The 17724-nt window shown below is 41.1% G+C and overlaps 1 protein-coding gene across 4 annotated transcripts in view; it reads left to right on the top strand.

Moving 5' to 3' along the window:
- MYRIP (myosin VIIA and Rab interacting protein) overlaps nt 1–17724 on the top strand; it is a 338330-nt gene that overhangs the window by 156607 nt on the left and 163999 nt on the right. For 2 of the 4 annotated variants that reach the window (XM_067560851.1, XM_067560850.1), the window contains exon 3: nt 14755–14976. The exons of 1 other annotated variant lie outside the window; for it this stretch is intronic. In XM_067560851.1, coding sequence (XP_067416952.1) covers nt 14755–14976 — 222 coding nt within the window. Of the gene's footprint in view, nt 1–1666; nt 1770–14754; nt 14977–17724 lie in introns of those variants that run through there. One more of the 4 variants, XM_067560852.1, reaches the window with a different exon arrangement.

Raw genomic sequence — 17724 nt, 5'->3', positions numbered from 1 at the left:
GGGTACTTCCAATCCTCAAACTGTCATAGTAAATGCTTGTTTTAATAATCTTGGACTAGGCATTTATATCTGTATCTCTCTCAATCTTAGAAAGGCAAATATATGTTATCTACAGGCTCCAAAATCCCACATTATCCTATAAAGACCTTTCCCTGAACTAAATTGTGTTCTGATTAGCTCACCAGTCATGATTCCTCTGCTTTAGTTGTTGCCTTATTGACAATACTAGTACCACTGATACTCCCGCAGAGAGTGCTTCAGGTAATATTTTCCTGGCTTGAGCTAGACACATTGGTTGGGATTTTCAAAAATGCTCAGCATATTTTTAGTCTATATTAAAACTCTGATTGACTTCAATGAGGACAGAATTAGGCCAATGCTAACCTTTTTGCAAATCCCATCTCTTGGACCTGATTTTGATCATTCTTTCTCTCTCACTAGCTTCATACCAATGTAATGCCATTGATGTCAATGGATTTACTCATAATTTACATCGATGTGAATGAGAGCAGAATCAGCCCCTTTATCTCTCTGTGGTATTCCCTCTTAATCTTCTCAGTTACTAGATGAAGGAGTAATGTCTAGTTGTGAAGTCCTGATCTTGCTGAAGTCAATAGGTGTTTTGCCATTAACTTCAGTAAGACCAGGATTTCACCATAGGTCTTTGGTAGCATAGAGAAGAAATACCATTTCATTGACCATTTTATAGAATTCACTGGGCCAAATCCTCATCCTCCTGCATTTACTTCTCTTTGTAAGTGAAACACAATTAAAGATGAAGAAAAATATTGAAAACTAGCAAGTTTGTGATTTAAAAAACCCAACTAACTAGAACAACATCATATGTATTACAGACATAAAATGCTCAAGGAGAAAATAATCTCTTAGGGAAGAAACATCAGCAAGATAGTGGGGAAGAGAAGGAAATGGCAACTGAAACAATGGGATTATTAAATATTCTCTGTTCTGATTTCTGGTACAATTGTCTTACTTGTAATTATTTATGAGCTCCTTTGTGTGGAGTGTTGAGTCCTCAGCAACACTTTGTGTTTTTCCTGTGGGTTTTTTTTTGGACTTATTCTGCATCCCTTGCTGTTGCATCCTCACTGCTGTCACATTTTTGCCTGCTGCTGCTAAGTCAATACTCTGTGAACAGAACAAAGATATAGCAAATTCCCGGAAGGGTCCCCAAATGCAGGCTGTGTGTGTGTGTGCACACTAATGCTCTTTTCTTTTGCAGGTAACTATACAATTTCAAAAATATTGTATGCTGACGTGACTACAAATGGAACATATTTGGGTATATTTATCAAGGCATTAACTAGACCTAAACAATAGGTTTTTTACTTTTTCCTATATTTCATATAATTATTCAGATTATGCCTATTCAATAAATGGCAAACTCAAGGATTAATTTAAATGTGCAGAATCCTATTTTTATAGCATATTTACTGTAGAGCTCATATCTGTTGTTATCATTCAGTACATAGAAGGTAAATGCATATGGTCTCTTTCAATTAATTCAAAAAGCTGTAGAGGACAATAATTAGAACTAATGATGTGCAAGGAATTAGTAACTTGTACTTATGACCCATATTTACACCTGATTTACACCTCATGCAGCCCCACCTATTGCAGTACATTATGGCTGAATTTGTTCCTGTATTTTCATAGAATCATACATTAAGGTTGGAAGAGACCTCGAGAAGTCATCAAGTCCACCCCACTGTACTGAGACAGCACCAAGTAAAACTTGGCCATCTTGACAGGTATTTGTCCAACCTCTTCTTAAAAACCTCCAATGATGGGGATTACACAGCCTTCCTTGGAAGCATTTCCAGAGCTTTCTAACCTAAATCTCTCTTGCTGCAGATTAAGCTCAGTTCTCTGCTGTATGTGAGATTTAGGTTAGATATTAGGAAAACCTTTCGAAGGATATTTCTATACTACAAACTTCCGCTGATGCAAGTTACGTTGGCATAAAGCCGCTGTAGTTAGTCTATTGCTTGTGTGCGTGTATACTTAGCTCTTTGTGTCAGTGCTGTGCGTACTCAACAGGAATTCTTGTGCCAATGCACAGTGTGGTGCAAGATGGGTTGGTGCAACTCATCATTGTCTTTTGAGAATGCATGGTGGAGTAGAAATGAGCCACATAGAGGTGACTGACTCTGCGGGATCAAGTTCCCATCATGCAACTTTATTCCATAATGCCAACCCTATTCCATAATGTTCATGCTTATTTTTAAAATCCCAATAGCCCACATGGATGTGTTGCTGTCCGCCATCTCTGATAGCAGCATGGAGCTTGCACAGCTCTGCATGATATTCTTTTAAGCAGAGAATGCACAATCCTCCTGTATTTGCAGAGCTGCAACAAGAGTCGCAGGGCACATGACAATTTCCTAGAGGACAGGCTGCTGTTGGAAATAGCGAGAACGAATTCAAGGTGGTTTGTGGTGTTCACAGAGCAGTAGCAGATGGTGGAGCGTCGCTTCTGGGTCTGCGAAATGAGCACTGACTGGTGGGATCCCATCATAATGCAGACTTGGGATGATGAGCAGTGACTGCAGAACATTCAGATGCACAAGGCCACGCACCTGGATCTGTGTGCCGAGCTCACCCCAACCCTTCAACACAGCAACACCAAAATGAGAGCTGCACTGACAGTGGAGAAGCGAGTGGGGATCCCATCGTGGATTGCTGCCGGTCATTAAGAAATCATTCTGGAGTTGGAAAATCCACTTTGGGGGCTGCCATCAAGGAAGTGTCTAGGCCATTAATTGTCTCCTGCTACTCAGGGCTCTGACTCTCTGCAGTGAGCAGAACACAGTGGCTGGATTTTTAGCAGTGGGGTTCCCGAACTGTACTGGAGCAATAGACAGCCTGCACATCCCTATTTTGGTCCCAGCGCACCTTGCTACAGAATATAGCAACAGAAAGGACTGTTTTTCTTTAGTTATGCAAGCATTGGTGGATCACCAGGGATGCGTCACCGACATCAGTGTGGGCTGGTCAGGGAAGGTGCATGACGCTTGCATCTTTAAGAACCCAGGATTGTTCAGAAAGCCGCAAGCAGGGACCCCAGAGTTGGATTTAGGAGCAGGCGACCCAGGTCTGTTTTCAGCATCAACTATCAGGTGGAAGATCCTCACGGACAGTGTTACAAATCCAACCATGAAGCTGCTAAGTGACACTTGCTGGGAGAGCCGCATTGACAGCATGAGGCCAGTGAGGTACCAACTGACTGAGGTTTATAAAGCTCTGTCGGAACTGGCGCAGCTGAATAAAACCAAAGCTGGAATCTGACCTGAAGTGCAAAGCTTGGCAAACCAGACTTCAGATTTCTGCTCTCAGTTGTGATTTGGCACAATATCCTGTTCCAAGTAAACATAAGCAAGGTATTACAAACTCAGTCGATGGACACTGCGACCATTACTACTTTGATGAGAAGCTGCCATGATTTCGTTGTGGACTACAAAGACAATGGATTTTAAGATGCCATCATGGTCGCCAAAGAAATGGGGGAAAACTTAGGAGCTTAGGAACTCATGTTCATTGGAAGAAGAGACAGTTTGGTTATGAGGGCAGAGATGAGGTGATGGGAAGCTTGGAAGAAAAATTCAAGAGGGAGTATTTTTGCTCTCTCATTAGCACTGCACGAGTATACGTTGAAAAAACGTTTGGACAAATGAAGAACCACTAAAAGACTTGCGTGTTTTTGTATGACCGTAGTAAGCTGCTGGCAGACAGGAAAACACTCTTGAATAATTGTACAGATCTTCACCGGATGCTGAGACATGGGGAATGTCCGGACGTCAATGATGATAACCTCTATGTTGAATTGGACAACATCCGTCACATTTTGCCACATGGGAAACACTCTCCACTTCAAGTCTCCAGTTCATTCATAATGTAGAGGTGAAGGACACGTTCCTAAAGTGTGGCTAGCTTTCAGGATTCTGCTTACCCTGCCAGTCAGTTGCAAGTGGTGAGCGCAGCTTTTCAAAGCTCAGGCTCATTAAAGCATATCTTCGATCGACAATGGCTGATGAGAGACTGACATCACATGCTATTTTATCGCTTGAAAATGGCATTGGCCAGTCTTTGGATCTCTCTGATGCTGTGCTTCAGTTCGCAAGGGCAAAGGCAAGAAAAGTAATATTTTGAACTAAAGGATTAGGGTTAACATTCTAAGGCTGTCACCTTCTGTAACACTGTTTAATACTGGCCCACCCAACGTTGATGCAAGTTCAATTTCGTGATGTTAGTACATTTCATTTATTCTTAAAATTAAAAAGTTTCTATAAGCTTAGAGGAAAAAAATTTTTTTTGCTTATACATGGCTTGATTAAATACAGATTTACAGATCCTAGTGTGCACATTATTGTCTTATGATGGGGATAAATTATGCTTGCAAATTGTGCGTCCAAGTCATGAAATTGGCCACAAATGCAATAAAAATAAGGTATTCAAAAATTTAACAAATGGAGAAGGGGCATCGAAGACGCTCCTCACTTGGGGTGCCATTTGGTTTAGGACTGGCCCTGGGAAGGACGTTAGTAATCCACCTGTTGGGAAATATTGGCGGTATTGAAATGCCAGTAATGACTATGGGTGACCCATCCTATTCCTTTCTCCCTTTGGCTCATGAAGCCACACACCAGCCACCTTAAAAATGAACAATTGAACGACTGGCTCAGCAGGTGAAGAATGACAAGTGAATGTGCTTTTGGTTGATTGAAGGAATGATAGTGCTGTTTATTCACAAGATTGGACCTTAGTGAAAGAAAACCCCAATGGTTATAGCTGCCTACTATGTCCTACATAATATCTCTGAAGCAAAGGGGGAAAAGTTGCTGCTAGGGCAGAGGGTGGAGATGGAACAACTGTCTGCTGAGTTTGAATAGCCAGATACAAGGGCTGTTAGAAGAGCTCAATGCAGAGCTATATGGCTCAGGGAGGCGTTGAAAGCACATTTTAACAGTGAACCATAGTAATGCATTGTGGTGTACTGTGCTCCACCTGGCCCTGCAATTTGGGGGCATGTCAAGAATTGAGTGGTGCTTGATGTACATCTATTATAACACAGACAACGAACCTATTAATTTTGTGGTGCTTGCGGTATGTTTATGATGATTACACTGCGTTTGTTACTGATCTTATGAGTTGTATCACACTGTACAATAATAACTAGTGGTGCTTTCACTCCTGCTAGTCATTCTACAGCATATGTTAGGAACTAATAGAGATGAATTATTTTCTGGACAAAAAAGTTTTATTAGTGACAAACCACTTAAAAAGAGATTATGTGGAAGACAAAAGCAAATACATTAAAAACTTAAGAAATATATAAACAGAACTTAAAGAAGGGGAAAGAATATTCAAGTTCATTTTAGCTACACATATGTTAGCTATGGCTCTTCCAGGTCAGTGCATATGAAGCTCTGGTTATCCTTAATGTCCCCTGGAGTGGAGTGGTGGGGTACGGCTGCAGTCCCTGATGCCACGTGGAATGTTGGGGCTGGGGGTGTAGGGAGGTGCTGAAATGGAGTTCACCATGGACATCGAAGGGAGGTGAGCCCATGATTGTTGAACCTGTAGATCCACAAAAGGATGCAGCATCTGTGTTTGCTGCCAGTGAAGCCCCATTATGCCCTGGTGCATCTCCTTCTCCTTTTCTTACAGGGACTCCTAGGCCTTCTCCTTTCTGCTCTTTCCTTCTCCATACAGTCTACCATGTTCATCCTCTTGGGCCTCTGCTGACAATCAAGAGCAGCAGTGCCTTGCATGATCTTGCTGAACATGTCATCCCAACTCCTTTTCTTTCTTCTCCTTGTCTGGCTCAGGCTTTCCATGGGTGTAGAGGGGGCTGCAGATAAACCACACAGAGGTACTATTGTCAGTATAATGACAACAGAAAGTGAAAGCTAAGGTTCAGAACTCCCTTTCCATCCTCCTCTAAAGTTTTGTACAAGACATGCTCAGTGACATTTCTGCCTCTGTGTATCTCTGCATGGCACCACTCATAGCTCCAGCCATGGTGAATGTGGCCCACCAGAGGTGAGGGAATTGCTCGGTGGTACGAAACTATGAGTATAGGGCAATGTGCTGCATACTGGCACCATTTTCCACAGGTACTGGTGATTTTAGCTGATATCTCACTCCTGAGGGTAACAAAGGCACAGAGAGCACAGCTGCTGCTAGTGTCCCAAAGTCACCCAGGCCCCGTATGCCGTTCTCCTGTTTACTGCAACGGTGCCTGTCAAATTTATCACAGACTGGTATGGGAAAGTGTCCGCAGAAAAAGAAATAAAGCTGCCAGGAGAGGATTGCAGCGTACCTCCATGAAAGTTTCTCTGAAAGTGCCTACTGTAACAGGAAATAAATTTACACGCTTCCTCAGGTTCCTTCCCCTGCATCAGGCTTGCCTGTGCTCAACTGCTAGGACTGACTGGATTACAGGGGGAGTCTCAAACAAGCCTTGATTCATAGCAGAGCTGGACCTTCCTCCTCATCACTGTTCATGGACTTGGGCTTCTTGGAGGAATCAACGGTGATGTGCCAGGGTAGTGGTTGGGTCCCTGCTGAGTATGGCATGCAGCTCGCTACCAGATCAACTCTAGGCCTCCCTGGCCTTCTGTACACCTGCTGCAGTTCCTTCACTTTCACACTGCACTGCTGCTGATCCCTGTCGAACCCTTCTTTTGCATTCCCCACGCATTCTGTTTGTAGATGTCCACCTTTTTATGGCTGGTCCGTATCTGTGTTTCTATAGCCTCTTCTCCCCATAGGCCCAGGTGACCCAATATACTTTATCTACTCCAGGCCAGAGCACCTCTGGAGCATGTAGTTGGCATGGTCAGTTGTGCAGTTGCACACAACAGCGGAAAGTCACTAAGTGTGCTCACCAAGATGGATAATCAGGAAAAAGCATTTCTAAAATTTGCAGGGTTTTAAAAGGTGTGCGTGTGTTGGGGGGGCGGGGGAAGCTTCAGATTTCCATGATCCCTTGGCAATGGAGTTCACAACTGTGACCAGACTGGTCAGTGTTGGGCATTGTGGGACAGCTGCTGGAGGACTGTTAGGATCAACATAGGTGACATAAATGTTTACATTTGTGCCAGATGGACCTTGGTACGTCGACCAGGGCTCTATGCTGCTTGAGGAGGTGGTGTTACTATGTTGGTGTAATGGAGCACTTACATCAGTGGGGGACAAATTTAAGTGTAAACGTGCACAATTAGGTTGGCGCAAGGCAGCTTATGTCAACCGAACTTTGTAATGTAGACCAGGACTTACTACCAGGGTTGTTAAGCTCTGGTGTAGACTTCCAGTGGAGAATGTGGAATCCCCATCATTGGTGGTTTTTAAGAACACCAGGGATGGGCTAGGTATCCTTGGTCCTACCTTAGCACAGGGGGTTGAACTTGATGACTTCTTGAGGTCACTTCCAGCACTACATTTCTATGGTTTTATGAAAATGCAGGCACACATTTGGCCCTAATGTACTGGAATAAGTGGGGCTGCCTGCCATGTTGATTCCCTGAAGAAATATTTGGGTGCACCCATTAGGAAGGTACTGAAGAGAGGATGAATTGTCCAGTGACTAGGCCAGACCCTGGAAACAGAGTCCTGGGAGACCCGAGTTCAAATTCCTGCTCTGCCACAGACTTCTTGAGTGACCTTGAGCAAGTCACTTAAGGTGCCACCATGCTGGAAGTGTAACTTCTAACTCAAGTAAACAATACCTGTGTTAGCTCTGATTGACGTAGCAAGCTATAGAAGCATAGCTACAGCAGTGGGACTGGCTAGAAGCCCTGACTACAATCCTATCTGAAACCCTGGGTATGTATTTGGGGCAGCCAACCCATCCTGCTGCTCACGCAACTGATTTTTAGTGTGTTGGCTGAGTCAGAACTAGTGTAGGTCTGTCTACTCAATCTGGAAATTGCACCTCCAGCTCCAGTGTAGACGTAACCTTAGCCTCTCTGTGCCTTACTTTCCCTATCTGTAATATAGGGATAATGGTACATCCCGACCTCACAGGAGTGCTGTGAAGATAAATACATTAAATATTATGAGGGAGTCAAATACTGTGGTAATGGGGGAGTAACTGGGTGACAGTAACCCTTTAAGAAGGAAGAAGCCCGTACACCTGTGCCTGGCCAGTTGACCCACAGTTAGACTTAAAAGAGAGCATCTAAACTTTAGAGGGGGAAGATTCCTAAAGGAAGACAGGAGGGGGAAGTGAGAGCTGCCGGAGCATAGAAGAGAGCCCGAAGGAGCAGCAGAGAAGTGCCCAAGGAAAAGAACCACAGAAAACACAAAAGGAGAGCAGTGACCATGAGCTGCTAGTGATGAGTTCTGAGGAAAACTGTTGAGAGGAGTGTCTAGAGCAGGGGAACCCTGCCAAGTTGCAGGAAGGCTGGTGCAGTGGCACCTAGGAACCAGCATAGTCAGTGCTAGCTGGGACCAAAAGCAAGGGGTTGACTCTGGAAGGAGGTCCCCAGGAGCAGGGATAGTACTCAGTCAAGAAGGCCTGGGGAGTGTAACACTGCAAGGAGTCCTCTGGCAGAAGACTTGAGTGGCATGCTGTGAGAGGAGCCCAGGAACAAGCGGTTGGTCCTGGAAGAAAGTTCCCCTAAGAAGAGGTAAGACTCATAGCTGAGGAGATCTGGAGAAGTGAAACACTTCAGGGAATCCTCTTGCGATAGATCTGACTTGGGGCTACAAGAAAAGTGGGTCTTGGACCTTTTGGGTAGAAGACATGGAGGATGGGCCCCTGAAACAGGGCTAAAGGAACATTTACTAATGACTCTTGCGTGGGTGACCTGGGAATGGTGGCCCATTGAATGGGATTGAAAAGCAGCTGCATGGTAACCTTGTTTTATTTTAGGAGTTTAAGAGGAGTTGTTTTTACTGTGAGGGGTCTGTGGACTTGAAGTCTTTTCATCTGAATAAAAGGGTTTGAATTTGTCATTGTGGGAGATGACATTCCTTTGCATAAAGGGAAAACTGAGGCAGGTGCACTTGTCATGCTACAGCCTGCCTTTGGAGGGTACTTGAGGGAGGGGGCCATGTAAGCACCTGAGGTAAAATATTAGCTTTTTCCCTTTCCAAAAAGTTTCTGTACAATGTTCTCTTCTAGCAATAAAAACAACTGGAATAAAAGGAAACGTCATAGAAAAGGTTTGGCTCTGCTGCCCAGTAACAACAACAGCAATAACTAACATGGGGTTACAAACTCTCATTACTAGGCTATGGCACATAATGTGAGGTTCAGATAAGACTCGAAACCTTTTAAAGCTTACCTAAAGTTATTGGATCTTCGGAACCAGGTTGCCTCTCCCTGCTGTGAGAGAGAGCCCCAGGGTTGCCTTTTATTCCCTGCCTTGTTGTCCTAGTCTACATTATGATCTAGCTGTGAAAATGGGCTAATTCACAATACTGGTCATCCTGCCCACCAGCTAATCCCATTCCTGAAATATTGGTACTGATTCCTCATTCTCTAATAGGCTCCTTTGCTTCCCTCTGCACCTTCTTTTTTCAAGTATTTTCAATAAACTTGCAACAGCTGAACAGTTGAACCATATTTTGGTCAATGTAACCTATCGGCTGCATTGGAGCTTGACAGTGATTTAGCGAGAGGAGTGCATCAACAGTGAAGGGGAAGATACCTACAGTAATGCCAAGCCCCCAAGCACTCAAAACCATGAGTCAGCCCTGAAAAATCATGAGGTTGGCTTAAAAATCATGAGGTTAAAAAATAAATAAACGTTGAGCGCTTTTTACTCGGTTTCTGGTTTCTGAGCCTGTAAGGTGCATTCGCTTCATGTTTTCAATAGCAGGAGCTATTATTTGGCCAGCTAGGAGAGCGTAGGAAGCAAAGGCTTGGTGAAGCAACAAGAGAAGGCAAATGACCCAGAGTTTCCTACAAAGTTCTAAAGACTCTTCCATGCATTTCCTTTCTATGCCCATATACACATCTTCTGTAAACTTCCCCTTCCCTTTCATTTAGGGAGTGTCTACTCTTTGAGGTGAGTGCGTAATGCCAAGTTCGAGGAGACGTAGCCACGCTAGTTCTGATTGAGCTAGTGCATTAAAATAGTGTAGCTCTGGCAACACAAGCGATAGGGGCTGGCTGCCCCCAGTACGTATCTAGTGTCTTAGACTGTTTTCACTACGTGTGAATGATGTCTTCAGTTGTGTTCACTGTTAGTCATTTGTTTAGATGAAGAACCCGTATAGACTGATGCATAGTCCGTACTTGTCACACACGTCTAGAAATTAGAGAAGCAAAATAAAGAGTTGGTCATTTTTGTCCATTCCTCTACACGATTGCTTTGGAGGATTGTTCCTTACGTGAGTGCTTTGACCAGTCTAGATTTCAAAATTTACAGGGATTCATAGATTTTAAGGTCAGGAGGGATCATCTAGTCTGACCATCTATTTAACCCAGGCCAAGTGATTTCTGCATCAAGCTCATAACTTCTGGTTGAGCTAGAGCAGTATTTATCAACCTTTTCAGGCTGGTGACCCCTAATGTGAAGTCAAAATTTTTTCCCAACTTCCTTTTCATTAACTATCAAAGTAAAAAAGTATCAGTGATGATAAGCCTTATAGAAGTTATATGTTTCAAGAATATTTGACCTTGAAAGGTAAGCATGTGCAGGGAGTGGGAGAGCAAGATTTTCTTTGCTTTAGAGCATAATACAATGTTTAAACCCTTGCAGTCCTTCAGAATGCCTTTTCTGATTCCCCCTTTCCTCTCCCCCACCCTTCTCCAGCAGGGGTTGCGACCCACCTGTCGAGAAACACTGAGGTAGGGCATACTTATCTTATGCCTGTGGCTCTTCCACTGCTAGATGCTATTTTTTCTAGTTCAGTCCAAATAACTTTTGCAGATGTGTAGTAACAGCTGCTTTTACCTGTTTCACAAGCATACTTTAAATCTACTTCATTTAAAAAATACAATATCATGTTGTTGTAGCCTGTTGTCAACATATATAGTACTGTCGCAGAATGAGATTACAGCTTTTCTTTCTCGAAGTGTGCAGCCATGAGTAATGCCCCTTGAAGAAAAATGTCTGTGGTATACAATACCGGCTTGAGGATTTGCTACAGGTCTATTTCATTTGTTAAAATGCACACAGAATAATTACAGCAGTTCTGAACTTCATGAATATCAAGTTGGAGCTTAGAAAAAAGACAAATAACCTTATCAACTGCAAACTAGAACTGAAACTGATTTTCTAAAAATGTGTGGTAGAATGGCCCAATAAGGGCATATCTACACAACGTTTTGGAGTGAGTTTTGGAGATGGTTAGCCTCTCAGCTCAGATTCACAGACTTGGGGCTAACAGGGCTCATGCTAACACTCTAAAAATAGCTGTATAGACAGCACTTTGAAATTGTGACTCAGGCTGGAGCTTGAGCTCTGTAGCTCACTCTCCACCCACTTACTCCACAATGCTGTGTAGACATACCTTCTGAGGCTTTTCTGTAACTGTTTATATATTCAGTAAATGGTGCAATTACATCCAATAGCCTGTTGTTTTGTACAAATTTGGGAGGGGTTGGGGAGAGGAGGGCATTGCTGAGGATAAAATGCTTAGGAGGTATCTGAAACTGAGGAGCAGTTTTTGGAGAGGTACTGTAATGAGACTTGTGTAATACAAATGGTAACACTTCAAAACGATTGGAACCCTCAGAATAGGTCTGTCCAATTCTGAGCACAAACAGGGCAGTAAGGATTATAGAACTGCACACACAAAAAAACATATTTAGTAATGAAAACTCAATTGCCTGCATACTGTACTGGTGATGGGAACAGAACAATATTTAGATCAATTGATCAGATGCTATGATCATGGGAGGGGAATCCTATAAGCAAACTAGATAGCTCTTTTGACAACTAGTGTGAAATGAAGCAACATATTTTGAACTAGTACCTTTCATATAAGGATCCCAAAGTATTTTGCATACAATTAGGCTTCCTAGCAGCAATGGGATTTGGAAACATTCTGTATTATTGTATCTGTTTTAGAGAGAGGTAAAATGAAGTATAGAAAATCTAGTGATTTGTCCAAAGTCACTCAGCAAATAAAAGGAACAATTGGGAAGAAAATCAAGGGGTCCTGACTCCCAGTTTCATTCTTACCTCTAGCGCCAGCTGTTTCATCACAAGTATGGTATTATGACTGAGTTTTATCAGTTTACAAATTATAGGTACCTATAAATCTGTATAATCTGATTTGCAGTACATATTTTCAGAACACCAAGATATCTACTGTAACAGATCATAAATCTTAGTATTAGATAGTCAAGCCACAAATCTGGTCTCTCCTTTTTAGTATAAAGCTGGCTAAACTCCTTTAGGACATTAAAAACAAATTGAAGCATGGCAATGACAATGAACATTTTTACACAGTATAGAAAAAGAAAAGAGGAAGGGGACTATCAATCAAAATGTAATTGAGAGAATTAGACCAAAAGCATTATGCTAAATAATATTCCTAAACTGGCTTTTGCGTAGGATGACATGCCAGAAAACATCCACTATCCAAAGCATAGACTGAAGTTAAATACATATTTTTTACATAAACTGTCAGAACAATGCCATTTGGTTCAATCAGAAGAATGAATGAATTAATTTTAGCCTGACAATGTAAGTATACATCTCTCTTTCCTAAAACACACAATTCTAAAACAAATTTCTCTGGCAGAATTAGGCTTGATTGTAGACAAAGTAAAAAAGAAAATTTTGGCAGGGGCTTCCATTCTCCCTTCCCTCTGTGGCTGGTCATTACACTGCCACACAATCAAGAGCTTTACTACTGCAAATGGTTTTCTTCCCTTTACATTTCCTCGGTTAAATATAGTCTTCATGCTCACTCTTTAAAAATAATGAGCCAAATTCATCCCTGGCATAACCATTGAGTTTGTGAAGTTACCTCAGGAATCAATTTGGTCCAGTTTATTTACTCTTAAACAAACTGTATTCCCTTAACTTGTCCGTGTATGTGGTGTTCTCATGTCTGTTTGAACTGTGATATTTCTACTGGATATTCACAGAAATAAATTATTCCCCCCTGGGGAAAAAAGTCTTAAATAAAATAAGCCTTTCCTTTGGAACTGCATAGACATTGTACTTATGCTTGATTTGCCTATCTGGCATAACTAAGCAATACCGTATTCTTCAGCTGCTCCAAGACGGATCAATACCACCAGTGGCTAACTAGGTCCATGGTGTTAAATATTCAAAACATCTCATGTGCATGCGGAGTTCAATTTAATACCGAGGTCTGTATTGGTTTGGAAAATATACCCTTTATATCACTGATGTAATTGCACGCCTTTTAGACTTTAACTTTAGAATTGGTATGTAAGGGTTTCGCAAAATGGACTGTTTTCACTTTGAGTTATGAATTTAAGAGGTGGAAATGGCAGATAGGAAGATGAATAGTACAGTACTATTCCAAGCATAGAAACCATTCCAAGCTTTGTTTACAGTGATTTATATACTGCATCTTAAACCAATTTCTGAATACATAGGCACTAACAAATACACATTTTTTCTTTTTTCTTTTATCAGTGGAGTAGTAATTTAGAAATCCAAAAGTGTTAATTTAAATTAAAGTCATTGAATTGTGATTCTGTTTTGCTGTGTGTTAATCAAAATGTCCTGCTGTATATGAGTTTTTGATGTTATCCTGTGTTATCCTAGTCATACATACTAAATAATAATGATCAGTTATTAGAAGTGGCCAAGCTATTCATTCTAATATTATTCTGTGCAAATGTTAGGCCATTTTTATTAGGAAATTTTTCATGAACCAATCCTGATTTTCTTCTAGTAGTGTATTAATTGATCTTAAGTATTTGCTGAATAATTTCAATGACTATTTTGCAGCCCATACAGTGTTTGCAAACTGCTCATTTTGACTATATCTCTTTGTTATTTGTGTTGTGTGGTCAGTCGCCTAAGTCACATGGCATTGTTTCTGCTTTTTGATTGGATGACTGATATATTTTAAACAATAGAATAGCAAATAATAAATATCACACTTCTGGTATGAATTTCTGGATGAGTAAATATTTGTGCTAAATTTCATAGAGCTTTCAGGGTTTGCAAGCATTTTAACAAATAATCAGCTGCTGGTTAAATATTGGCCCAGATTCAGCAAAGTTTTTAAATCTCATTGAAGTGAACAATGTTATTAAGTGATTAGCTGAATTGGGGCTCTTATGAATAATACAATCCCATGAATCAGATCACACAAACTTGGTGTTTTTAAGGTTTCATTACTCAGGGGTTTTTTTAATACTGTTCAACTAGCTCTTTCACTTTTGAACACTGGTTTTCATTTTCAAAGCATTCTGAAAACAGCAGTGAATCTTCAAAAAACCCTACTGATTATTAACTCCAGTTTACAAGTGGAGAAACTGAAGAAGAGGGCCACATTCTCTCTCAGTTATATCAGTTTAACTGTGTGTAGTCATACAGTTTGCTCCAACATGGTCCAGAGAATTGGTGACTTGCCCAAGTGCACAGTCAGGACATAATTAGAATGCAGAAGCTCCTGATTCCCTGTTCTGTGACTAGACTATGCCTTTCTGTCATGCGTTTTTCCCATAGAAAATTATTTTTGGGCCTGATGAAGTTGTAGGAAGGGGGCTGAATGATGATCAGAGAAAACATCAAATGTAATATTATTTTGATTTGTCTTTTTGGTTCTTCTTTTTGGTTCCAGTGAAATGAAACAGAAACTCGATGAAGAGGGTAACAAGTGCAACATCCTTTCTAAGCAGCAGAAGTTTAACGAGCACTGTTGCATTCGCTGTTGCTCTCCTTTCACTTTTCTCATCAATAGCAAGCGGCAGTGCCAAGACTGCAAATACAACATCTGCAAGAACTGCAGCTCCTATCAGAAGAAGAACAAGGCATGGCTCTGCAATGTCTGTCAGCAGGCTAGGTAGGTTCATATTGTACCACTGCCAGGTATAAAGCAGCTGGACTAAAACTTTTTGACTTTTGACCTACTCCCTCTCTTTGTCAGCAGTTAACAGCGATGAGTTGGAAGACATAACAAGACATGGAGTACTATAGAGCAGTGGTTCTCAACCTTTCCAGACTACTGCATCCCTGTCTGGAGCCTGATTTGTCTTGCGTACCCCTAACTTTCATCTCACTTCAAAACTACTTGCTTACAAAAATCAGACCTAAAAATACAGGTGTCACAGCACACTGACTGAAATTTTTTCTCATTTTATCTGTATGAATCTGTAGTTTGTACTGACTTCGCTAGTGCTTTTTATGTAGCCTGTTGCAAAACTAGGCAAATATCTAGATGAGTTGATGTACCTCCTGGAAGACCTCTGTGTACCCTTGTTGAGAACCACTGCTCTAGAATGTTAGAGGGGGTTATTAAGGATTGCTTTGGGCAGTAATGCTTTATTCTGAGACTGCTTACCTGGATTGATAAAACAACAAGTATTAATTGGATTTAGTCTGAATAAGGGGTGTGATCCTTAAATATCTAGGTTACTAACGTATAAAGACAGATGGTTGTAAGGTGGCCATCTATTTTGCGGCAACCACTTTAGAATAAGGTGCGTAGAGTGAAGATGGGTCTCTATAAATAGATTATCCTACAGTGAATTTGTCTGGAATGCTTTTCTAAATGACAGACTTTTCATAGAACACTAAATGCTTAAGAAATACACTACAAACAATACAGTAATTTTCATAATTGGGAGTTCAAAAATGCTGCCTAATATGCATGTGCAGGGAACCTCAGATAGTTGCTTCTCCACTTCTTGGACCTGGGATAACCAACACTTTTAAGCCAGCATGGGGAAAAAAACAATAACAAAAAACTAGCCATCCCACATAAAACAGTTCTTCAGGCACTATTTTCCTGGGAGACATTTGGTCTCTCATCGTTCCCTTTCTATCATGGTAGCTTAGCGAAAACCAACCAAACAAACTTGGGCAGGGTGGCCATGTAATCTCAGTCCTCTCCTCTGCTGCAGGGGAAGGGGATGAAGAAGACTCCTCTGATCCCTTTTCCAGGCTCCATATCACTCCTGTCTAAGAGGAAGCACTGCCGTTTTGTACTGGGAGCTCTCCTTTAGCTAAAGACTTAGATATTAATGGCATCACTGTTCATGAGCCACAGCTGTCAGCTCTGTCTTTCAGCGGCCTGGTAGCTGGTGCCCAAATGCAACATGAAATACCCTTCCCTGCTTCCCCACAGCACAAAGAAGGGGAGCAGCAGCAGGGTCACGGGGGAAAGAGGAAGCAAAATTTTAAAAATAATTCATACTCCAGTAGTTCCCTCTCTCTCATCACTTTTCTCCAGCAGTTTTCTTAAACTGTCAATCAATGCAGTGATCATCTACTGTGGTTTAAGGCTATGTTTCTGCAGGTTAAAAAATATACAAAGGAAACCAATAAAAACAATTGTGTATAGCCTGACCTTCAACGTATGTACTTGGTTTTTTACCATATTCTTGTCACACACTTTATTTGTATGTGCTGCTTTAATTTAAAATAGATACTTTTATTACAGAATGATAATCAGTATGTATAGTTCAACAGGATATTTGGTTATTAGCTAATATATAGAGCAAGAATATAGAATAGCTTTGACAATGGATAATTCTTATCTTCAGTCTGTCTATCTGTATTTTGTTCCTTTGTCCTCAGACTGCGTTACGTAAAGAGGAGGATTTTATGGGTAGTGTAGATAGTTATGGAGTCGATGCAATAAACGCTAGCAAAAAAACAAGTGCCTTCTGTTAAGGGTTATTTCAGTTAAAGAAAATGGGAATGGAATGCTGCTGTGTTTTGAAGTTTAATTTCAAAAGCTTAAACCTTATTAAATGTCTAATTTCTAGCTTGAATTGATGAATTAAATTATCCAGGTTTCATCAAAATCTGTTCTTTACTCCCTCAACTTTTTGTTGAATGTTAAAACCAAATTTGTGACTATTTTGGATAGGAATGATGTATTTGGGGTTTTTAATGGGGTTTTGTGTCAATACTTCTATATCTATTGATCATATATTCCCAATCTCAAGTTTGGACAAAATCAAGTTATGTCATGAATCCACGTAGACACATTTATTCACTTTGTGAAACTTCAGTGATGAAACACCCAAAATTCACAAAACAATAGACAATATACAGACCAGAACAAAGATCTCATTTCTGCTGTCTAGATAGGTTCAGACAAATAGGCAAACACTGAACTCAGTAGGTATAAAATTGTATGAACTGAAACTGCTAAAAAAGTGTAAATAAAACCCAAAGTGAAACTCAGCTTGACTGCCATACAGAGCTAACAGCCATCAACTGAAAAGTTTTGACATTTGACACAAATTGCATGAAGCATGCAGCGAAGTGATGCAAAAGGCGCCAAAATACTGCTGCGTATTCCAAAGTATCCTGCAAAATGTTAAGAAGTCTATGTGTAGAAATATAGGTATATAGAGCTGTTTTATGTAGACCTAACTACAGATGTATTAAACGTTGCTGAGCAAATACATGTAATCCCGTATTTATTAGCATTCTGTGAAGTGGTTTTTTACTAGGAGTTGATGTTTGCATCAACTGCCTCAAGGGGACAGAAATGCCCAGCACCAGCAGCCAGCTCCTGGATCTCAACATCGTGTGCCGCCAGCTCTGAGCTTGGTAGCGCTGCTGTTGAAAGAAGATC

The sequence above is a fragment of the Emydura macquarii genome, unplaced genomic scaffold (assembly GCF_026122565.2).
Source record: "Emydura macquarii macquarii isolate MOO-44397 ecotype Brisbane River unplaced genomic scaffold, CSIRO-AGI_Emac_v2 contig_2321, whole genome shotgun sequence".
Classification (NCBI taxonomy): domain Eukaryota; kingdom Metazoa; phylum Chordata; order Testudines; family Chelidae; genus Emydura; species Emydura macquarii.
The sequence above is the reverse complement of the archived record's forward strand: the minus strand, read 5'-3'. Positions and strand labels throughout refer to the sequence as shown.